The 24219-nt window shown below is 41.4% G+C and overlaps 1 protein-coding gene across 1 annotated transcript in view; it reads right to left on the reverse strand.

Annotated features, from left to right (window-relative positions):
• LOC136878949 (lysosomal alpha-mannosidase) overlaps positions 1-24219 on the reverse strand; it is a 344628-nt gene that overhangs the window by 149679 nt on the left and 170730 nt on the right. Inside the window, exons 9-10 of the mRNA XM_067152580.2 lie at positions 23664-23883; positions 19285-19484 (exon numbers count right to left, since the gene is read on the reverse strand). Coding sequence (XP_067008681.2) covers positions 19285-19484; positions 23664-23883 — 420 coding nt within the window. The remainder of the gene's footprint in view (positions 1-19284; positions 19485-23663; positions 23884-24219) is intronic.

Genomic DNA, 24219 nt, shown 5'->3' on the forward strand with positions numbered 1-24219 from the left:
AAGTATCTCCAGATTATACCTTTTCATTTCTGCCATTACTTCTCTCAATCTGCCAGTTTTCACATTCCAGAATCCGAGTCGTGTCCTGTATTTTATTGCAAACGTCGTCTCCATAAAACCCGGCCGGTATAAATTTTGTCTTGTTTCTGTGATGGTTTAATTCAGATGTGTGAGTTATTAGCACACACCAACCTAAGTCCAGTGGAGGGGCTGCCGGCTGTCTGCGGTTGACCACACGGCTGCCTCCTCCGCCAGCTTCGCCGTACCAAAGGACTCCTTGTCTGCCGTTGCTGCCATTGAGGTCTTCACCAGAGCCCCAGGGTTACTGCAGGGCCTTCACAGCTACCGTACCGAACCCACTGCACATCACCCCTACATTCAATCCCCTGTTTCATGCCGTTGCCCACCTCCCACGACGTGGACGAGGGGTAGAGAACAAATATTACCTACTGTCTGCTGTGGTAGCAAGACAACTCTAGAACCCCTGGGGAAGCGGGAGAAATACAACTAAAAACGATCTGTATTGTGTTGAATCCATAGTTTTCGGGACTACGGTCGTAATTTCAACCAAACGTGAGTAGTATAATACAGGGATTCTGGCGCCACCACCCCCACCGGCTCCCAGAGGCCACCTCCACCACCACCACCACCACCACCACAGCCAGAGGCCTCCCAGATGCCTCCTCCACCACCACCACAGCCAGAGGCCTCCCAGAGGCCTCCTCCACCACCCGCGGGAAATTTGAATTAGTAAACAAAGCCACGTGCTTTTTGACAGCTGTCATCGACAACAACGCATCGCCAACCTCAGTACTGCCATCTTGACGGGCCTAAACCTCATTAGTACCAACTTAACCTAACTAGCGCGAGGTAAACAAAACCACGTGTTTTTGACAGCCACGTGCTTTTTGACAGACAACAACGCATCGCTAACCTCAGTACTGCCATCTTGACGGGCCTAAACCTCAGTAGTACCAACTTAACCTAACTAGCGCGTGGTAAACAAAGCCACGTGCTTTTCGACAGCCGCGTGCTTTTTTGACAGCTGTCATCCGCCATCTTTAAACTACAGAGCACTGTGCTGCCCTCTTTATCGTAGTAGATGTAAAATTCGTCACCTGTCATCGGCACTGCTGCCATCTTGGCGGGCCTAAACCTTAGTGCTACCAACTTAACCTCACTAGCGTGAGATAAACAAATCCACGTGCTTTTTTGACAGCTGTAATCCGCCATCTTTATTCCAGAGAGCACCGTGCTGCCCTCTTTAGCTACTTACCTTTGAAATGTGGTACGTCACAGCTGTCATCCGCCATCTTGCATCCGAAACCTCAGTGCTGCACTCTTTAGCTAGATACCTTTGAAATGTAGTGGTGGCAAATTCTTTATGCTCTTGCTTGGAAACAAAACCACGTGCAGCTGTCATCCGCCATCTTTAATCCAGAGAGCACCGTGCTGCCCTCTTTAGCTACTTACCTTTGAAATGTGGTACGTCACAGCTGTCATCCGCCATCTTGCATCGCAAACCTCAGTGCTGCACTCTTTAGCTAGATACCTTTGCAATGTAGTGGCGGCAAATTCTTTATGCTCTTGTTTGGAAACAAAGCCACGTGCTTTTTTGACAGCTGTCATCCGCCATCTTTAATCCAGAGAGCACCGTGCTGCCCTCTTTAGCTACTTACCTTTGAAATGTGGTGGCGGATAATTTGAAAAATGCTTTTCGACAGCAGCCATCTTTAATCTAGAGAGCACCGTGCTGCCCTCTTTAGCTAGATACCTTTGAAATGTGGTGGCAGGCAATTCCACATGACAGCAGCCGGCATCCGACAGATGAATCACCCTCAACATCTTGTACTCACAATCAGTTTCGGGGAAGCCTGCACAAGGTTTAACGCCCCCATCAACAGCCCTTACTTAATGCTGGCTTTTTGCACGACCTCGAAACTACCTAAGAATGTAATATACAATAGTAGGGAGAGGGTAAAATCCGGTGCCGGCACATAGCCTACTCCTACCGAAGAAGCCTGCACAAGGCTTATTGCCTCCATCCGACAGATGAATCACCATCAACGTCTTGTACTCAAAATCATTTTCGAAGGATTCTGCACAAGGTTTAACGCCCCCTATCAACAGCCCTTACTTAATGCTAGCTTTCTTGCACACCCCGCCTCTTAGATCATACACCATAGTTTTACGACCTGTTACCCTTCCTGACTAGGATTTTAAATCGCAGTATACGCGATAAATTTGTTATAGCGGGTTTTATAACTAGATATCCCGGTACCGGCACATAGCCTACTCCTACCGAAGAAGCCTGCACAAGGCTTATTGCCTCCATCCGACAGATGAATCACCATCAACGTCTTGTACACAAAATCATTTTCGAAGGAGTCTGCACAAGGTTTAATGCCCCCCTATCAACAGCCCTTACTTAATGCTAGCTTTTTTGCACACCCCGCCTCTTAGATCATACACCATAGTTTTACGACCGGTTACCCTTCCTGACTAGGATTTTAAATCGCAGTATACGCGATAAATTTGTTATAGCGGGCTTTATAACTAGATATCCAGGTACCGGCACATAGCCTACTCCTACCGAAGAAGCCTGCACACAGCTTAACGCCGCCATCCGACAGATGAATCACCATCAACGACTTGTACTCAAAATCATTTTCGAAGGAGTCTGCACAAGGTTTAACGCCCCCCTATCAACAGCCCTTACTTAATGCTGGCTTTTTTGCACACCCCGCCTCTTAGATCATACACCATAGTTTTACGACTGGTTACCCTTCCTGACTAAGATTTTAAATCGCAGTATACGCGATAAATTTGTTGTAGCGGGTTTTATAACTAGATATCCCAGTGCCGGCACATAGCCTACTCCTACCGAAGAAGTCTGCACACAGCTTAACGCCTCCATCCGACAAATGAATCACCCTCAACACTCTTGTACCCGCAATCATTCCTGCTACTTCGGGAGATAGAAGGTTCGAACTCCTACTGTCAGAAGCCGTAAAAAAATAGCAAATGCTAGGCGAGGGACCTGCGCCATCGTCATAACATGCTCTAGCCGGATGCCCTTCCTGACGGCATAACTTGCCAGGATTTGAATCGCGGTATCCATCATTGTGTCTGACTTGCGTGTATGCAAGCTCCCGCGTATTTTTTGCTGAGATATCATGCTACTTCCGTTCGCCAGCTAGAGCGGAAACTCGCAGTACTGCGTCTATTTCGTCTTACAACTTGGAGGAGGCAACATGTGTACATATAATTTATGATCTTTCATCCCCCTATTTTTTAAAAAAACATGTAAGTATGTACGATCTCGGAACATTCTTATCCGTGTGTGTGTGTGTGTGTGCGTGTGTTTCGAGAAAAAAGAGAGTAACGTGTATCAGTATTCTAGTCTGTTGCAATTACTAAGCGAGTGACCCGAGCGAGTTGGCTACGCAGTGTGCTTTCTTGATTTTCGTATGTCATATATCAGTGTATTTGCAATTACTAAGCGTCTTAGCAGTGCGATGAACGAGTTAGCTACGCGGTATAGATTTTTTTATTTTCGTACTAAGCAAATCATTTGAAGTGTTGCCGAGTTAGCTATGCGATATGTGCACAGTGTGTATTTGATTTTCATACTAGGCAAGTGATAGGCGAGATAGCTATGCGATATGTGCACAGTGTGTGTTTTTGATTTTTACACTAGGTAAATCATTGAAGTTGTACTTTTGCTCTGAACACATCAAACAATGTTCTTACAGTGTTCGATTCTAGTCTTGCTATGTTTCAATCTAATTTTCTTAGAACAAATGTATCCCCTAACATGTTGTATCGGATCACATGTTAAGGTTAACGACATCGAGTGCAGTGTTCGATTCTAGTCTTGTTATGTTTCAATCTAATTTTCTTAGAACAAAGGTATCCCCTAACATGTTGTACAGTGTTCGGTTCTACTTGTTTAGTGATCTGAACACATCAATCAATGTTCTGATCACATGTTAAGGTTAACGACATCGAGTGCAGTGTTCAATTCTAATCTTGTTATGTTTCAATCTGATCTTCTTAGAACAAAGGTATCCCCTAACATGTTGTACAGTGTTCGGTTCTAGTCTTGTTATGTTTCAATCTAATTTTCTTAGAACAAAGGTATTCCCTAACATGTTGTAAAGTGTTCGGTTCTACTTGTTTAGTGATCTGAACACATCAATCAATGTTCTGATCACATGTTAAGGTTAACGACATCGAGTGCAGTGTTCAATTCTAGTCTTGTTATGTTTCAATCTGAACTTCTTAGAACAAAGGTATCCCCTAACATGTTGTACAGTGTTCGGTTCTACTTATGTAGTGTTCTGAACACACCAGACAATGTTTTAATCACATGTTGAAGTTAACGACATCGAGTACAGTGTTCGATTCAAGTCTTGTTATGTTTCTTTCGTAATCCGCAAGTCTAAACATGCATATCGCTGCACACTCTTGCCTTCGCGATGCGTGTTCGATAAGGTTATGCCTTGACAGAGGAGGAGGAGGAGGCGGAGGTGGTAGGGGAGGAGGAGGAGGAAGAGCAGGAGGTAGAATAGGTGTCGTATAATCTCCTTCAAGATACTAGATGAGAGGTTAGGTTAGCGAATGCACTAATGTTTAATGATGATAGCTAACGGAATTTCAAATTATCCGTCACCACAATTCAAAGGGATAGCAGCACGGTGCTCTGTTGATTAAAGATGGCATCTAGATAGAATTTCAAATTGCCGTCACCACATGTTAAATGTATGTAGTTAGAGATAGCAGCACGATGCTCTGTTGAATAAAGATGGCGGATGATATCTAACGGAAGGTTTTTTATTTTCAAATTATCCGCCACCACATGTTAAATGTATGTAGCTAAAGATAGCAGTACGAAGCTTTGTTGATTAAAGTTGACGGATGACAAGTAACAGAACTTTTCAAATTGCCCGCTACTACAGACAGCAGCACGGCACTCTGTAGATTAAAGATGGCGGATGACAGCTGACGAAATTGCCCGCATGATAGCAGCACAATGCTCTATTGATTAAAGATGGTGGATGACAGCTGTCAAAAAATCACGTGGCTTTGGTTACTAAACAAGAGCACATAGAATTTGCCGCCACCACATTTCAAAGGTATCTAGCTAAACATGGCAGCACGGTGCTCTCTTGATTAAAGATGGCGGATGACAGCTATCAAAAAGCACGTAGAATTTTCCACCGGCATAAAGAGGGCAGCACGGTGCTCTCTGGCGGTTGACAGGTGTCAGAAAAGCACATGGGTTTGTTTCCAAACAAGAGCGTGTAGAATTTACCACCACCACATAGAGGGCGGCACGGTGCTCTCTAGATTAAAGATGGCGGATGATAGCTGACAAAAAAGCGCATAGGTTTGTTTCCAAACAGGAGCATAAAGAATTTTTCAAATTGCCGCCACTATATTTCAAAGGTATCTAGCTAAAGAGTGCAGCACTGAGGTTTGCGATGCAAGATGGCGGATGACAGCTGTGACGTACCACATTTCAAAGGTAAGTAGCTAAAGAGGGCAGCACGGTGCTCTCTGGATTAAAGATGGCGGTTGAGAGCTGCACGTGGCTTTGTTTCCAAACAAGAGCACCTGGAATTTGCCGCCACTACATTTCATAGTTATCTAGTTAAAGAGTGCAGCACTGAGGTTTGCGATGCAAGATGGCGGATGACAGCTGTGACGTACAACATTTCAAAGGTAAGTAGCTAAAGAGGGCAGCACGGTGCTCTATGGATTAAAGATGGCGGATGACAGCTGTCAAAAAAGCACGTGGCTTTGTTTCCAAACAAGAGCGTAAAGAATTTGCCGCCACTACATTTCAAAGGTATCTAGCTAAAGAGTGCAGCACTGAGGTTTGCGGTGCAAGATGGCAGATGACAGCTGTGACGTACCACTTTTCAAAGGTAAGTAGCTAAATAGGGCAGCAGGGTGCTCTCTGGATTAAAGATGGCGGATGACAGCTGCACGTGGCTTTGTTTCCAAACAAGAGCATAAAGAATTTGCCACCACTACATTTCAAAGGGATCTAGCTGTAGAGTGCAGCACTGAGGTTCCGGATGCAAGATGGCGGATGACAGCTGTGACGTACCACATTTCAAAGGTAAGTAGCTAAAGAGGGCAGCACGGTGCTCTCTGGATTAAAGATGGCGGATGACAGCTGTCAAAAAAGCACATGGATTTGTTTATCTCACGCTAGTGAGGTTAAGTTTGTTGCACTAAGGTTTAGGCCCGCCAAGATGACAGCACTGCCATGACGGGTGACTAATTTTACATCTACTACGATAAAGAGGGCAGCACAGTGCTCTGTAGTTTAAAGATGGCGGATGACAGCTGTCAAAAAAGCACGCGGCTGTCAAAAAGCATGTGGCTTTGTTTACCACGCGCTAGTTAGGTTAAGTTGGTACTACTGAGGTTTAGGCCCGTCAAGATGGCAGTACTGAGGTTAGCGATGCGTTGTTGTCGATGACAGCTGTCAAAAAGCACGTGGCTTTGTTTACTAATTCAAATTTCCCGCGGGTGGTGGAGGAGTCCTCTGGGAGGCCTCTGGCTGTGGTGGTGGTGGAGGAGGCATCTGGGAGGCCTCTGGCTGTGGTGGTGGTGGTGGTGGTGGAGGTGGCCTCTGGGAGCCGGTGGGGGTAGTGGCGCCAGAATCCCTGTATTATACTACTAACGTGGTACACTTAAGACACTATCAGGAGACAAACTGCGTGGATGTATGTAAACTTTACCATGCGTCGGGATGGGAGGGGGTGAGATATAAAAATAATCGATAATAGTATTGAATCCATACTTTTAAGGTCGCTGAGAAGAACAGTGACACTCCGGATTTTCTTAAGTCCAAATTCAGCTTCTTGTCACATAGGGGATGATAGAATGTGAAAAACAAAATGTCTGAAATGACCGGGATGATGTTCTGGGATACCTCTCTGGTACACATATGGCTTATTATCTGGAAGAAATTACTATGGGGTAAGATACCGATAGCACCCGTAGGGGCGGGGTTGATTTATAAAAAATACGGAAAGATGGGAGAAGTATAAAAGTAATAGACAACGACAAACATTAATATTACAGTCCATAGTTTTTCGGGGTAGCTGAGGTGAATAATGACACTCCGAATGTGGTTAAAGTTCTTATTCATCCCGCATCGGCATGGGGATGAGAAGGTACGGGAAGGAAAATGTCAAAAATGGCCGACATTACGCATGTACTTATGTATCTTCAAGCGGAGTCCCCATACAGTAGTCACATATGACTTACTATCTGAAAAGAATACGGTCGGAGGAAAACACGGCTTGAACTCCTACGGGATGGGATAAAATATAAAAATAAACGAAAACGACTGATATTAATGTCGAGTTGAACTGTGGCACTCAGCCGCAATCAGGTTTAGAAGGGGTGAAAATGACCGAGATTCTGGAGGTTCCAGAATAGCTCTCATCATATGACTTACCATCTGGTAAAATAATACTATGGAGATGAAATATCCCACTTCCGCTAGGGGTGGGGAATGGGAGGGGTGGACATGTAAAAGAATAGAAAATAACTTATATGAATGTCAAACATATGAATGTCAAACATATGAATGTGACGCTCTGGATACTGAGCCTCCATTGAGACGGGGCTGAGGTGGGCTGGGGGACGGACAGCTTCATTAACGTGTACAATGTTTGGGTCGGTCCGTCAACCTCATCAGAGGAGTTAATGATAGTAGGATGGGAGAGGGTGCCGGCACGTAGCCCACTCCTGTTGAACAGCACCAAGCAGTCTGCTCAAGGCTTAACGCGTCCATCCGACGGACGAATCACTATCATGAGCGTCATATGCCCTCACTCCATATGAGCACTGCGGAGAGGTTTGGACTTTGGCACGCAATCTAGTGATTAGAGATTATATACCACCACCTCCCCTACCGTTCCGGCCAACGGGACTCGAACCGGCTAATCTGAGTGTCAACGCCTTAACGACCTTGGCCACCAGGCGAACTGCATACTCCGGCGGGTTAATACATATTGTTATCATCACTCACTATTTTTTCGACAGGATCAAATTCTTCCCAGTCAATTCGAGCTTCCATAAGGACAAAGTTTTACTCGAAAATTAAATTATCTTAAACTTGAAATCAAACACGTCTAAAAACCTCTAAAAATGCATTATAGGTCGTAAAATATCAATCAGTATGGCAAAAAGGAATCTATACATATGAAAGGAAGTCGGTCTGGAGCGATCTATATATAAAGGTATAAAAATGAAAATAGACGTGAATTAACGAGGCACTTTGTGGCGTTATTAATATAGAAACTCTTATTGAATCATACACCTTCGACAATCTACGGTTATTGGACATTTATTTAAATTGTGTCTATTTTTGACACTTGCAATTCTTATTCTCTGCTAATGACCTTGGGTTCCCAGCCTAGTAACTGTGTTGAACTATTATATTACCACGTTCATATGAGGCTGGAGTTCGACTATATTTGAAGTATAAATTAAGAAAGACTTCGTATTTCGTGAACTTGGATTATATCTGCCCTAGCACTTTGGACGTTTGGCTACTAAGTACCTGCTCTGCCTATACGAGGAGAGATGAACTTTCCGTTGTATGGTTACTCTATGTGTGTAGTTTCTAAACGTGTAATTGCACGGGGACTGCTACGCTATCTATCACATTGAATGTAGCACTGAAGAGTGTGATGTGACTGTTGCTCGCCAGGGCGCGTATCTAGTCTTCCATGTGTCGCGCCTAGCGGCGAACTCGGAAGCGCTGCTTTTTGCGCAGGAAGTCTTGGAGGCTGGTTGTAGCAATGATGGCTGCGGAGACTGTTACCAGAACGATGTGTACTCCAACTGGTGTTGGATGATAAACAAAAAACCACATCGAGTGATGGGAGTTTAAGTATTTTGTTTTGGTGTATAATATGTGTGTTAATGTGTAAATATGTAATTATATAGGTAGTTTCAATTGTACTTGTGGAGTGATAAATGTTAGGTCAAACTACGAGGTGAGTTTATCTTGGCATAAAACCTGCTTGTAAGTATTTTAATGTATCATTGCTATTAATATTATTTTACTGTGCGTGTGTGTGTTCTATTCGAATTGGTGTGAAATATGAACATTGTGGACATCTAAGTTTTGTGATGCCGTGTTCTGCTCCAAGTGTACGTGCGGTATATAACGGTAGGCCATCCTTGTGCTAAGATAACATTTTGAAATTTTTTATCGCGTCCTTGTTTTAAATTTGTCATTCTCTTCGCTCGGGCTTTACCTTTCGGTGTTTTTGCTTGTGATTTTCCTTGTAATGCCCGTATGCGTGTGCCGCTTTTCTTTAAACTGTGGCATTTTATCGTTTTCTTACGTGTTGTATTTTTGGCGTACATTCGTGTTTCTGCTTGTCTCCTTGTGCGAATTGTGTTGCTTGTCGCATGTTTTGGCTATCCTGTGCGCGTATTTTGACCTAACACTGCACCTACATTTCTCTCTATAATTTTCTTTAATATTTTTTTTTCATTATTATTATTGTTATTATTGGTCACCTTGGTAAATTGAATTATGCTTAATTTTCTTGGTGAATACTTGAGTTGAGTCTAGTTTAGTTATATTCTTTCCCTTTGAGGGCTTTAAATTAAATATCACTCCATTGTTGGTGTAATATCGTACAAATGTTATCAGTTTCAACAATACAAGTAACGTTTAGTAGGTCGAGGGCTGGACACCCCTGGAGAATAGGATGGTTCCTTATCTTATCTTTTCGTGTGGGTATTGTTGTTATTATCTCCTCGTGCCTGACAGTTATGTAACATTATTAGTGTGAAGGGTGTGTGCATTGTGTCTGCCGCGATGACTGTATCGTGTGTTATACTCCATAAAATTATTCGTTGTATTGATTTTTTTCTTCTGAATCTGTTGGTTCTATATTGGGTTCTGGGTTATGCTAAGTGATCTGTTCGTGCTTTTTCTGATGTTACTGTGGCTCATGTTTACGTTTGTTTACCAAGGTTTGGTGATTGAAAATTAATTGTAACTTGGGATATATTTCTTTTAAACGGTGCCGTGTGAGCTTGTGATTGTAACATGTTCGTAATCGTGGCTTGATTTGACTGTCACGTTCCGTGGTGCTGCCTTCGTATCCGCGTTTGGTGTGGGCCATTTACTTCTACCGGGTGCTGTCACAGTCCTCGATTTGCTAACCCCTTTCTCCCCTTTCGGGCTTAAATGTTAAAATTTCATTTAATTTTAGAATACGTCAAACATGTGCGTACCATGGTACCTACGTAGTTTTCCTGATGCATCAGTATATAGGTATATAAAAATGGTTGTTTGTAAAGAAAGGAATGATTTTATTTATTAGAAATGAATTTCCTTCTACTTATATTATTCATTGGTTTTCTGAATATTTATTTTACCCTAAATGTTGGGTGCTAATTGTAAGTTCAATACCTTTCTCAGGTTATTTTAAATTTTATCCAAAGGTTTAAATTGTAGTGTAAAAAGATTTATTTATTGTATTTTATTTTAAATTTTTTGAATATTTCTGGTGTCATTAATTGGTGTGTTTGCTAAGCAATTTCCTGATCCCGTCCTCTCTCTTTAAATGGGTAGGCTCCTGGTCCCTACATGCTTCCTCTTGTCTATTTCATTGGGTATGTTTTCTGTCTTTTCTTATTTTTGCTCTGCAGAAAATTTATTTGTAAGCGCTCGTCCCTATGACCATCGTCATTTACTCATACTTATTAGGGGCGTTGCAACTTCCAGAAATCTCAGAAATTTGAAACTTGGTACCACAGAAGCTGATTATCCCAGGATCCGTAGAATAATCGAAAATTCTCAAAATTCCCTGAAGGGGGTACGCTGGGAGGCTTCAAATTTTGGGCTAAACTTAAGAAAGCAGTCGTATAATTTATCCAAAGTGACAACCTAGGTTTCGTGGGCTTAAGACAATTTCAGTGCTTCCTAATTTTTATACCCCTTCCCCCAAATGATTATGGCAGCATAATGTGCCAGACGAGCTAGAAAATTTTAATTTGGGGAAATTATAGCTCTTAGCCTGTAACCGACGAAAAAAATTCCAAGATGTTCAATTTTTTCACTTTTTATTCCCGAAAAATATTGAAATATGGAGGCAATTTTAATGACTGTGTAGACATTTCTTTTGACGTATTTATTGGCTAAAGGAGAAGTCGTATCACAAAACGGATGGCACAACCTCGGTTCAATTTCGAGTGACCTACAATTTTGGTCCTATGACTTTTCTCTATCTCTCTCTCTCTTATACGTTTGATTTGGCTGTATTTCTGGATTGTTCGTAAATTTGGTGGTTTTTACATTATATCTCATTGTTTGATACATTTATAGGAAAGATAGTGTCATCAACGTTGGTGCGCATATTGACACAATCGATGTCCATATGTGAAACAAAGTTCATGATTTTAGCTTATACATTAGTATGCAAAAATAATGTAAAGCTTTAAAAATGTACCCAAATTTCACCCCGTTCAAAGTTTTAAACTCAATCTAACCGATAAATATGGGGGATATGAGAAAATATTTTAGAACCAAATACAGTATGTAGAAGAAGAAAAGGGGCGTCTGATGGCGCAAACCGTTTGTTGATATGATGCAGAGTTTAGGAGTAGTAAATCTCGAAGTGGACGTGTGCACTTTTAAACATGCTCATGCTTACCGGTCATCACGAAATGAAGGTCTGCTCATGTTCATCTGCCATATACATAAATAAAATCGTAACAACCGTGTGTCTGTACATTGACTGTTTTGGCGAAATTTCCGTACAGTTATCCGTTTCAGGTGTAAAAATGCCCATCTGCACATTTTTTAGCTTTGTATGTTTGTTTATCTGGGTTCTCATAACTTGAAAACTACTGGAGATATTTCAACCAGACTTTATATAGTATTTAGCATCCAGCTGTCCAAACGTAGGTTTTAAGGCCCATAATATTTCAAATTTCCGGAATGGGCTGGGGTTTTATAGGGAACGGAAACAGTGATTTTACACTCCCACAATGTATACATGAGCAACCTGACTGGATATTGACCAGCCTTGATAAAAATCCATTCTAGAAATTTTTCACATGTGCATTTTTTCGATAGGAGGATTAATAAGGGATATATCATGAACAGTCGGTTTTGCAGGCTAAGTCCGACGGACATAACCCAAAAGGTGTTGTACGTGGAGCAGATTCCTTATCTATCTATATAAATAAAATCGTAACGCCTGTGTGTCTGCACATTGATTATTTTTGCGAAATTTTCGTACAGCTATCTTTTTATGGGGTAATAATGACCATCTGCATATTTTGTAGCTATAGTTTTCTTAAAGTCCTAATTCTTCCCCCTCCCCCAAAACCAAGATTGCGGTACAATATGCAAACGAGCTAGAAAATTGAAATTTGGCAAATTTATACATTTTAGCCTGTAACCGAAGGAAAGCTTCCAAGATCTTTAAATTTTTTTATTTTCGAAGGATATCGAAATATGGAGGCAGTTTTAAGAATAGTGCAGACCTTAGTTCGAGATACCTATTTTGTGACTAATCGGTAAGTCCTATCACAAAACGGATGGCGCAATCTCCGTTCAATTTGAAGTGATCTACAACTTTGGTCCTCTGACTTTTTGTCGTATCTCTATCCCTAATACGTTAGATTTGTCTCTATTTCTCGATTTAGGTAAGTTTTGCAAATTTTACACACATAATTCATACTTTGGATCATTTATAGGAAAGATAGAATCATCAAATTCTACACGGACAATGTCCCACCCAGTAGCCATGGGAGCCAAATGCTATGTTTGTAGTTGTCACATAGTTACCCGAAAAGTAATGCACTGTGAGACAATCTTACCCAAATTTCACCCTATTTAACGTTTCTAACTCAATTTGGCCCATGAATATAAGATACAAGAAAATATCATAGAACCAGCCATTTAGACCGCTTAAATACGGTGTCTTATGGTCAATCCGTTTAGAAGCAGTTAATCTGTAACTGAAGGTCTGCAATATTGTAAACATGCATAAACTTTCGTATGTTGATCTATATATATTAATCGACGTCGATTTGTAGGGATGGAGAAAGGGTGTGTCTGCTATTGTAATCAGTACTCCCCACATCGACTTTGAGTGGCAGTAGGAACGGGGTTCTTCTCCAACTCCTGTGTAACTGGCATTAGTAATGAATTGTAATTAATATTTCACTTGCAGAAGACAAGGGAGCATGCTATTTTGTTCAAAACTCCGCTAACCGATTGTGTTTCGCTGTGGGCAAGGGTGCCCACCAATACGAACTAATGTACCCATCTAAAATGTGACTAACATTAGGCACAGTGGTCTGCTATTTTGATGAAAACTCACCAACTCGATGTGACTGGCAGAACGTTGGCTGGTATTAGGAAAAGGGGCCTGTCATTAAAATTGTAACAGTACAATTCAATTTTGACTGGCAGTAGTGAAGTTTCCTGCCCTTACAATAAAATCTCCTCAATCATAATCTGTCTGGAATTAGGAAAGGAGGACGCCACTGTAACGAAAACTCCCCAAATCGATTGTGAACGCGCAGTAGGCAATGGAGCCTACCATTATAACGTTAACTTCCCAACTCGATTGTGAATGCCAGTAGGCAAGTGAGCCTGCCGTTATCATCACTCTTCGCAACTCACACCTTAGATTGGAAACAACGTATAGGGACCTGCCCATACTGTTTCTCAGATAGAGCTAAAATATACGCAATTTTTAAAAAAATATTCACTGCATGTACAGTAATTTACTTCGATTCCGTATACAATGTAGAATATTGTAGTGAAGCACGGGTACCTTTTCTAGTTCTATAAAAATTCACCTCATACATAACTGACTGGTATTACAAATCTTAAAGGCATTCATCCAAAAAATATCCGAGCAATGCCGGGTACTACAGCTAGTCTATATAAAAATAGATGTGTGTGTGTGTATGTAAATGTCACATCTCCTCCTAAACCACTGGAGTAATTTCAACCAAACTTGGTACACTGATGACTTACTATCTGGAGACGAGCACTGTGGGGGTAAGCTACCCCTAGCACTTTTAGGCGTGGGGGTCAGGGGGTGAGGTGTAATAATAATCGAAAATTGTGTCGAATTCATAGTTTTCAGGGTCGCTGAGATGAATAGTAACACTCCGGATTTATTTAAGACCAAGTTCAGCCTCCTTTTGGGTGTTGGGCGAGGGGGCAATGTGATATAAAGATAATCGAAAATAGCGTCGAATTCATATTTTTTTGTATTGGTTAGATGAATAGTGTCACTCCGGATTTTTTAAAAGTCAAAATTCAGCCCACTTTTGGGTGAAGGCGAGGGAGGAGTGAGGTATAAAAATAATCTATAATAGTGTCGAATCCATAGTTTTAGGGGTCGCTGAGATGAATAGTAATACACCGGATTTGTTAAAGTCCATGTTCATCCCCCCTTGGCATATAGGGTGAGAGAGGTTGAAAACACAAAATTACCAAAATAACCGAGATATGGATGTATGTGTCTATTTTCCAGCATAGCTGTCAACTAAATTTGATACAAACACATACATGTGTTACACTCGGATCCGGTTGAAATTTGGTAGGAATATTCGTGGAAGACAGTAGAATGTTAAGGTGAAAACTGCATGTGCCCAGCCCAAGTTTAAACGCCAACATTGAACAAATAATTAGTCGTAAATTAAAAGTGCCTCAGGAGTATCAGGGTGTGGCGGAGTGGTAGAGAGAAGCGAAGCAGCGTACGTGACCCAACCGAGCTGTGTCGAGCCGCGCCAGCAGCCAGACAGCGTATAGTTAGCGCGTTCCCCTTCTTCCCGATCAGATGTGCAAAACGTAAATATGAAAACAGCACATGAAAGAAGTGTACAAAGGACGATGTTTAAACAACGATGCCAATAAGGTTTGAAAAATTCACGCCCGAGTTCTTATTACTCGTTGTAATTAGTGCAATAGTGACTGTTTACAAAAAAGTGGACAAGGCACAAATACTATGTGCACCATGCACATCTTACAACGCTGTCGCTTTCACACGTATTACATTGATTATCGGAAGGCTCTTCTTTGAAGCATTAATCGACTGGATTAACAAACTGTGAAGGTTTCCGTTGTACCAACTGAACTGCCACATGCTACGAAAGCGCGGAGAGGAGAACTGGTTGTGCGTCAAGGATTGCACTTTTAAAATGTTGTTCCTTAAATGTACGTTGATGTCTAACGAGTTTAACAAAATTAAATCGTACAACATACGAATAAATTGCTTCCAAATGCGGCCCAAAACATCTAACGGCTGGATAAGTCTAGTGGCTCCTTTCGGAATTGTTTGAACATTAATGATGTCCTTACTCCAAATTTTAGCATTTATAATATTTTCTCCTTTCTGTCCAGTCCACGAATCGAGAACTAAAACACTGTACTCTGGTACTAGCTCACAATAAACATTCCGTAACCATTTCTGTACAAGTTCTTTGGTCAGTTTTGCAGACTTTGAGGGCAAAGTGTACACATTTCGTGCGGTAAATAGGTTTTTTTATATTAGGACCAAATTTGCCATTTTTTCTTTCAATACCACTAGCAACTTCGGCAGGAGTTGTCCATCTGCTGAAATTACTGGCTGTATTGTGTAGCTATGAGTTAGCGAATCTATAGATTGTGTTCCGCTAATACTTTTTCTCCTCGTTCATTGTGGGTCCTGCCAGAATGGAACTCTTCATGAAAACCAGACTGATCAGTATTAAACACGCACTCTGGGCCGTGACTTTCTATTAATTGCAACACTTCTTCCACAAACAGTGTCGCGTTACAATTAGTATCTTCTTGTTGAAATTGGTATTTTTAGATACGAATTTGCAATTCTTTTTTGATCCAATTTTGAATTTCTTTTTAAAAATCATTACCCAGGAATATGACGCTCGAAACGTATCGTAGCTAACTAGACGAGCGTACTTTAAGGCCCGTTTTTTAATATTTCTATCGTGAACAATCTTGTTTCGTTTTCTACTTTCTTTGAACTTTTGATAAGTCTTTTTCGTAATAAATTCATTTTTTCTCCCATTGTGCCACCGTTTTCCATTTGTTGCTCCCACCTGTAAAGCTCTTCCCGGCACTTTAATTTACGAAACCTGTGCTTCACTGATGCAAAGCTCCTCTGTTTCCCATCTTTGTTTCGCCAATACTCGACGACCTTCTTCTAATAAGTTATTGGGATTAGGCATCGTTGAGCCGTTGTTGTGGATGCAACGTTAGGAGCAACATTTGCGGAGACGAGTTCAAATATCGGTGTTTCAATATTGTCTTCCTCGAAAACAAAGTCATCATCTGGCATATTCAATGTGCCACCCAGTTCGACTGTCACATCGGTATCCAAAACCCTGTCGGCAATGAGACCTGTAAAGCGGAGACAAGGACGCAATTCCTGTGAACGCTATTTTTCTCTTAAAAGTAAATATATATAAATAGATTGATCTACTTACGATATAATTCCAATCCCAAATTCTTTTCATCTTCAGAAAATGGGGTATCATTTTTGTCACACTCTGCAAAACAATTCTGAAGGCGCACTACTAAATCCACGGGTGGAATGACTTCTGTAGTGGGCGTTTTGTTGTATCTAGGTGTAAAAAATTCAATTATTACCATACACGGTTAAAGTAAATTTACAGTCGCCATTCATAGAAATGACTATAAGAACGTCAGATTTTACCTGTCATTGTAAGAACGTTGTCTCATCGGACGACTAATCAATGTGCACCTCTTTATCTGCTTTGACGTTTCTAATACGAGTTATGTGCGAACTGCGGTGCAGTAAAGAAGAGTGGTTGGCAGGGGGGTGGGGACAAGGGGGCCATTCATTCGACCATTCGACTCGAGCGAGCAGCCCGACTACACGCTGTCTGGGTGCTGGCGCGGCTCGACACAGCCCGGCTGGCTCACGTCCACTGCTTCGCTCCTCCCCACCTCTCCGCCACACCCCGATACTCCCGCGGCACTTTTAAATTTACGACTATTTATTTGTTCAATGTTGGCGTTCAGACTTGCGCTAGGCACATACAGGTTTCACCTTAGCAATCTACAGCCTCCCACGAATATTCCTATCCAATTTCAACCGGATCCGAGTGCAACACATGTATGTGTTCCCTTGTTAGTATCTGTGAAAAATGCTGTTGAGGCAGGACACCCCTAGAATCGCCAGGGGAGGGATTGAAATATAAATATAAGTATAAGCGACCTATGTTAGTTTCGAATCGAGAGTTTTGAGGACTACTGGATCGATTTCAGCCAAACTTTGCACACATATGACTTACTATCAGAGGACTAACCGCCTGAGGGTAAGACACCACTAGCACCCTTATTAGTGCGGGTAGGGGGGTTGAGATATAAAAATAATCGGAAGTAGTGTTGAATCCATATTTTTTGTGCTCACTGAGATGGGTTCTTTTAAGTCCAAGTTCAGCCCCCTTTGGGATCGTGGGTGAGAAAGGGTTTGAAAATTAAATTTCCCAAATGACCAAGAATATAGATGTATGAGTGTTTCTTCCAACATAGCCCACATACAGTATTGTTACACATCTGATAAAAGTACTGCTGAGGGAAAACACTCCTAAGGAAAGGGGTGAAATATAAAGTAAATGAAAACGACTGACATCAATGTTGAATCCACTCCTTACGACATCACTGAGTTGAACTGTGGCACTCTTTCAGCCGCAATCAGAATGGAGCTTGAGAAGGGCTATAATGGATGTATATAGAACAGCTCTCAACGAAACTTCGTACATATATGGCTTACTAACCTCCGCGAGGGGGTGGGAATGTGAGGAACTGACGAGTAAAATTAATGGAAAACAATGCATATTAATATCGAATCTATTTTTTTTTTGCTAGGGGCTTTACGTCGCACCGACACAGATAAGTCTTATGGCGACGATGGGATAGGAAAGGCCTAGGAGTTAAAAGAAAGTGACCGTGGCCTTAATTAAGGTACAACCGCAGCATTTGCCTGGTGTGAAAATGGGAAACCACGGAAAACAATCTTCAGAGCTGCCGATAGTGGGATTCGAACCTACTATCTCCCGAATGCAAGCTCACAGCCGCGCGCCTCTACCCGCACGGCCAACTCGCCCGGCGAATCTATTGTTTAGGTGTCGCTGAGATGAATTGTCACGCTCTGGATACCTTTAAGTTCACATTCAGCCTCGGTGGACTGAGATGGGCTTAAAAGTATATAGTCTAAAATAACCGAGATTATTTCAAAAAAGGCTTCCACGGCCGCAGATCTTATAATCACAGCAATAGAACCGAGATTATTGTTGAATCCATTGATTTTTGGGGTCGTAAGGCTGATTGGTGACAGTATCATACATCGTATCTATAGTGCGGTGCATAAATACATATAGTTATCACTTGTTATTTTTTCGACAGGATCAAAATGATTATTCAAGCTTCCGTAAGGAGAAAGTTTTACTCGAAAGTTAAACAATCTAAAACTTGAAATCAAACTCATCTAAATAACTCTAAAACTACATAGTAGATCGAAAAATTACAATCAAAATGTAAAAAAGGAATTCTATAAAAATTCATTTCACACATAACTAACTGGTAATACAAGTCGTAAAGGTAAACACTCAAAAACTATCCGGGCAACGCCGGGTACTACAGCTAGTTATTCATATAAACCATTATCATGACAAATACTGTGCAGCTTTCATGCTATTTCATGTTACTTTTTGTTATATAGAACTATATTATAGGTCAGTTATGTTGGTACTGAACTTTTATGTGAATTTGAAAAATACCGTTATTAATGTGTTGTTGTTATTGTATTATCGTTACATTTATAATTTATCAGATAATATAGAAAATTATTATTAAGACGTATAATAAGTAATTGACAGTGCCAGGGGCAAATATGTCTTTATATGGAAACCAGCTCCAACTGAGAAAGCTATTGTAAATAATTGATCAGCCTTTGAGTTGCGGTAACACAGCAAAATAATCATAATGCTTTGATATAGCTGTGATGTATAGCTTTGTTGCCCTTCTTATGTTGTATTTTGTGTAATATATACAGTGGTTTGTTGAGACATTTAAATACCTACAACTAATTCAATACCATTATTTTCTTCTTTTAATTGTCGAAAAGCACTTCTAAGCAACCCGTTATCTTTAATTTGTCGTTTCACGAGTGAGTGTGAAGCCTATTTCTGTTACCAGTGCAACCCTGCTCCCCAGTGAGTGTTACTTACCTGAGAGCCCTCTTGATGGTCTTCTCGCAGGACGTCAAGCCATCGTAGAGCATAGCGTGGTAGTCGTCTGCCACAGCCTGACGTTCAGTTCCGGTGATGGCGTCGTGGTGCTGCATCACTCCCATGGCTTCCCTCAGCACGTCCATGTCCACCTGGTCTCTGTCGCCCAGTCCGCCCAGCGCGTGGAGCTGCTTGCATACCTGTCGCATTGGTAACGAGAAGGCTTTCAACTCTTGTGGGCAGACACAAAACATGTGTTCTCTACAGGGGTGCAATATTACTTAGGCAGACACCCCATCACGATACATGAGGAGATAAGTAAGTGTTTGTACGATGTGAGTTGCGTTTTTAGTGGAAACAATAATAAATATTTCAACTAGCAATAGTCTGGAACAAACGGATTGCAGTAAATTTAGTCTGTAAGAAAGTGCGCAAAACATAAATTCTCTAATCGTATTACCTTTCTTTTTTACAATTAATTAATTGGCTTTACGTCGCAGCGACACAGATAGGTCTTATGGCAAGAATGGGGTAGGAAAGGGCTAGGGGTGGGAAGGAAGAGGCCGTGGTCTTAATTTAATGACCCAGCATTTCACTGGTCTAAAACCATCTTCACGGTTGCCGACAGTCGGGATCGAACTCACTATCTCCCGAATGCAATCTCACAGCTGCACGTTCCTAAACGCACGGCGAACTCGCTCAGTCTAATGATCTAATTATTGCTGCTGCGTCTTATGTATTATCATCGTCATCATCATCATCATCATCATCATCATCATCATCGTAAGTCCTATAACTCATTGCTGAGTGTCGTGACCCCATTTGATTTCACAAATTATTCATGATTAAGCGACGCCAAATTTGACGATGTTCAGCTTCTCATAAAGCCTCCTGAAGAGTCAGACCGGTGGTTCGCAGAACTTGGTCAATCCACCTGCTCGATGTCCTTCCACGTGGTCTTCTGCCAACAACTTTGCCTTCCATGATACACTTCACCAGATTTTCACAATCCCGTCTTACAATACGCCCGCAGAATTGGACGATTCTCCTTATGACGCGAGAAGAGAGACGTTCGGAGATATTTAGTTCTTGAATAATAAATGCATTAGTTCTTCTTTCCGTCCAAGGTACACGGAGTATCCTTCTCCAACATCACACGTGAAAGGCGTCTCTTGCCTTGAGGGTCCAGGACTCGGAACCATAAAGGAAGACAGAGAACACAAGAGAATCAACTAGTCTAATCTTTGTCCTGTTTGTTATTGCTCTGCTCTGCCATATTTTTATGAGTTTGCTCATGGCAACGCGCCTTAAGGTGATACGTCTCCTAATCATTTGGTCAGAACTCCCGATATCACAGATGGTAGACCCAAGGTATATAAAGTCATTTACCATTTCTAGTTCCCTTAATCGACCTGTCAGCTGGATCTGTGCCGCTCTGTCAATTATCATTAGTTTGGACTTGCTCAGGTTGATCTCTAGCCCATATTCTAAACTTGCATCTTTTACCAATGTTAGCAATTTACTGCTGGCAAGGAGAGTGGTGTCATCAGCAAAGCGCAGGTTAGTGATTTTTCGTTCACCAATTGACATGCTTCCAGTACAGTAATTGAGGACTTTCTTCATCTCATATTCAGCATAGATGTTATATAGAGTAGGTGATAATATGCAGCCCTGTCGGACACCCTGCGAAATATTGAAAAATTCTAAAATGTCACCATCTACCTTTACACTTGCAATGTTGTTTCCATACAGACTTTTCAGTTATGATATTAGATGTTGTGCAATGCCAAGTTCACCAAGAACCTGCGATAGTTTATAGTTTATGTATTAAATGATACTGAAAATCCACTAGTTCTCTCAAAACCTTGACACAAAAATGGAAAATGGTGTGCGTTTCTTACGTTATTAAGTGAATTGTTTATGATCACCTACTGTAGTGTTGTCCATTGTAGACTGTTCATAGGCTGTTGGATTGCATGGCTTGTTGGAACTACTACAGTCTACGGCTCGGTTTCAAGGCGTTAATGAGTCTTTTGAAAGAAAGTTGTTTTAAAAAGTAAACAGTACGATTATACCTGTGTTAAAGTCAGTGAGTTACGCATGGCAAAGATAATCTTAATCACAATACCACATGTCGGTGGAACAATCCCTGAAAATTGCGCATGTTGCAAAAATATTGCTCATATCATTGGCTTTTGCTAATAAGATTACAACAAATGATACTAAACCGTAGTGCTTGTTTCCCCAGGCATTTACTCCAGATTTAGATTTGTGTTGTTATGTTAATGTGTTTGTTTATTTTGGGCGGTTACTTATGTTTGCCCCAAGAGTTTTATGAAACGAATCTCTGTGTATAAAGCTATGTTAAAATATAGCTAGCTCCTCCCATGTCTCTGTGAAGGTTTTATTATAGATAGATAACCTACATGCAGTTCCCACCCGTTTGAACGTTTTCTGAGGGTTAAGTAACAGGCGTAGCGGATGTACCAGCACACAGCCTCATCTACCCGCCCTAATGCTACGGATCCATTTTCTTGAACTTCGGGGCTCTGATTACGGACATTTCAGATCATTATAATTATCTTATTTATTTATTTAAAGTAATTTCAAATCACGTAGAATGAGTAAAATTACAAATGACGCCCAAAGTGGGGCAAATATCAAATATATTATATATATTAAAGTGTAGTAGAAAACTCTAATATTATCCATTCAATTCTTCGTACAGGTATAATGAAGGATATTCACCACAACCAAAGACTAATTTTAAACCAAATACATTATTCCAGGTAGTCATGCTGGTTATGACAGTACCGTACTACCAGATTAACACAATTCTTTACAAATTCGGGGAACCACAACTTCTATGTCAATTAGTTATGAAAATGTAGGGGTTTCAGCAGAAGCACGCAAATGTATATATAACTAAAACTCAATACACACAAAAATAATTGTTTCTCGAACACCAATTTAAACTATTCTTAGTGAAACAAATGTTTTGTAAGGTTCCTTAATATTGTGCAGAAAGGTTTCCCTGCCTCTTGACCCAGCCTTTCCATGTTATTAGCGAAATATTCACAAGATCGGGTGCCCCTACCCTCCCATGCTTGAAGAATGTATTCGTAACTGCTAAACCCGTCTCTCTTCTCAGTAGCATATCTCATGTTTGAGTATCGTGATCTCATGCTTACATTTACTATTCGACGGCGATCACCAGAAGTCGCCCTTGTCTACGGTCTCCTGTTTTCACGATTGTCTCTCGAAGAAGTCCGTAAGTTGCATCTTTGATCTGATCTCTCCATCTTCCACGCGATCTGATACCGTTTATTTTTCCTTGAACAACTAGTTTTTCAATGCTATTTTCTCTCCTTAACACATGTCCAAAACACTGTAGAGATCTCCGTATAACAAGAGTGGGAAGTCGATACTAGCACAGAAGTCAAGTCAACGCTTGTCATTTCTATTGGCTGCCATATCTTCCTTACATTTACCCACCACCTTTTCATGTCCTTCAATTCTATTTCCAACTGTCGCATTGAAATCGCCCATTACCAATATCCTATCCTTGCTATTGACTCTGACAACGATGTTACTCAATACCTCATAAAACTTGTCAACTTCATTCTCATCTCCACCTTCACATGGTGAATAAATTGTGACAATTCTCGTCCTATTTCCTCCAACTGCCAAATCTACCCACATCATTTGCTCATATACGTCCCTAACAGAAACTATGTACCGGGCAATAGTATTCCTAACGAGTAGTCCTATCCCACACTCTGCCCTTCTCTTTTTAACATTCGTCAATGACACTCTATAACATCGCCCCTCTTCCTCGTAATCTCCCCTTAGTTGAATATCATTAACTCCTAACACCCTCTTTGCTGGCTCAGCCATTTCTACTTTCTTATGGAAATAAACCCCATTAACATTGACAGCTGCCCATTCAATTTTCATTTCTTTCGCCACTTTGTTGCCAAGGAGTCCCTTGCCTGTCAAAAAAATTGAATTCTCTTACTCCCATAGGTCCTAGGCTTGCTTAAAATGTTCTGAGCTCGATAAATTCGTGAAGCGGGATGTTACCCTACCTACACGTAGTCCCAGTGAGGATCTCTCCTCTAACGGGTTAGGGACTACGATGGATTGTATAGTCCTAGCCTCCTGAGCACAAGGAGGGCCATGACTCGAGATGTCCCCTCCCATTCCATAGCAACTGGCATCCTGACTCCCAGTACCACTTAAGAGGTCACTCGGCCGTTGCCCCCATGGTTCACTAACTAGGACAGAAATCCCCACCATGAACCATTATTATTGTTATTAGTAGTGGTATTATTATATTTCAATTGAAGTAAGTACAAATATTGAGGGAGGTCACTTACCTGGAGGTAGTTGTTAGCCAATCTCTCCATGTACTTGCTGCTCGGCCTGGACGAGTAGAACCCTGTCCAGTAAGAGTTAATGTCGTTGGCGTACGGGAAGAAGTCATCGTTCTTGGTGGACCACGTCACGCTAGCTTCATGCACAGCCTTGAGGTAGCACGACGGGGTGGAATACAGCAGCCGCACCCTGCTGCCGGTCTGCTGTTTGGCGTTCACATGTCTGGGAAGATTCACAGATTGTTCAGAAGTCATATTAGACAGCGTTTGATTAATAATTATATACATCCAATACTTCCTACATAATGAAAGACCCCTCCTGAGGATACTGGTCACAGTCTGATAAGGAATAGATGGTAGAGAAAGGCTAAGGAACTTCTAGTTGTAGGTGACTATTCATGACCATGTGTCCTCCAGTTTGACGTCGAATCTAAAATACAGCGCCACGATATTTTAACATACTGATGGCATGGCCCGAACGGAGGCTGCTAACCCATGCTGAACGGATAATTCAAGCCTCCAAGAAGAAATTTACTATGCTGCACTCGAACAACTGTAA

The sequence above is a fragment of the Anabrus simplex genome, chromosome 8, assembly GCF_040414725.1.
Source record: "Anabrus simplex isolate iqAnaSimp1 chromosome 8, ASM4041472v1, whole genome shotgun sequence".
NCBI lineage: Eukaryota > Metazoa > Arthropoda > Insecta > Orthoptera > Tettigoniidae > Anabrus > Anabrus simplex.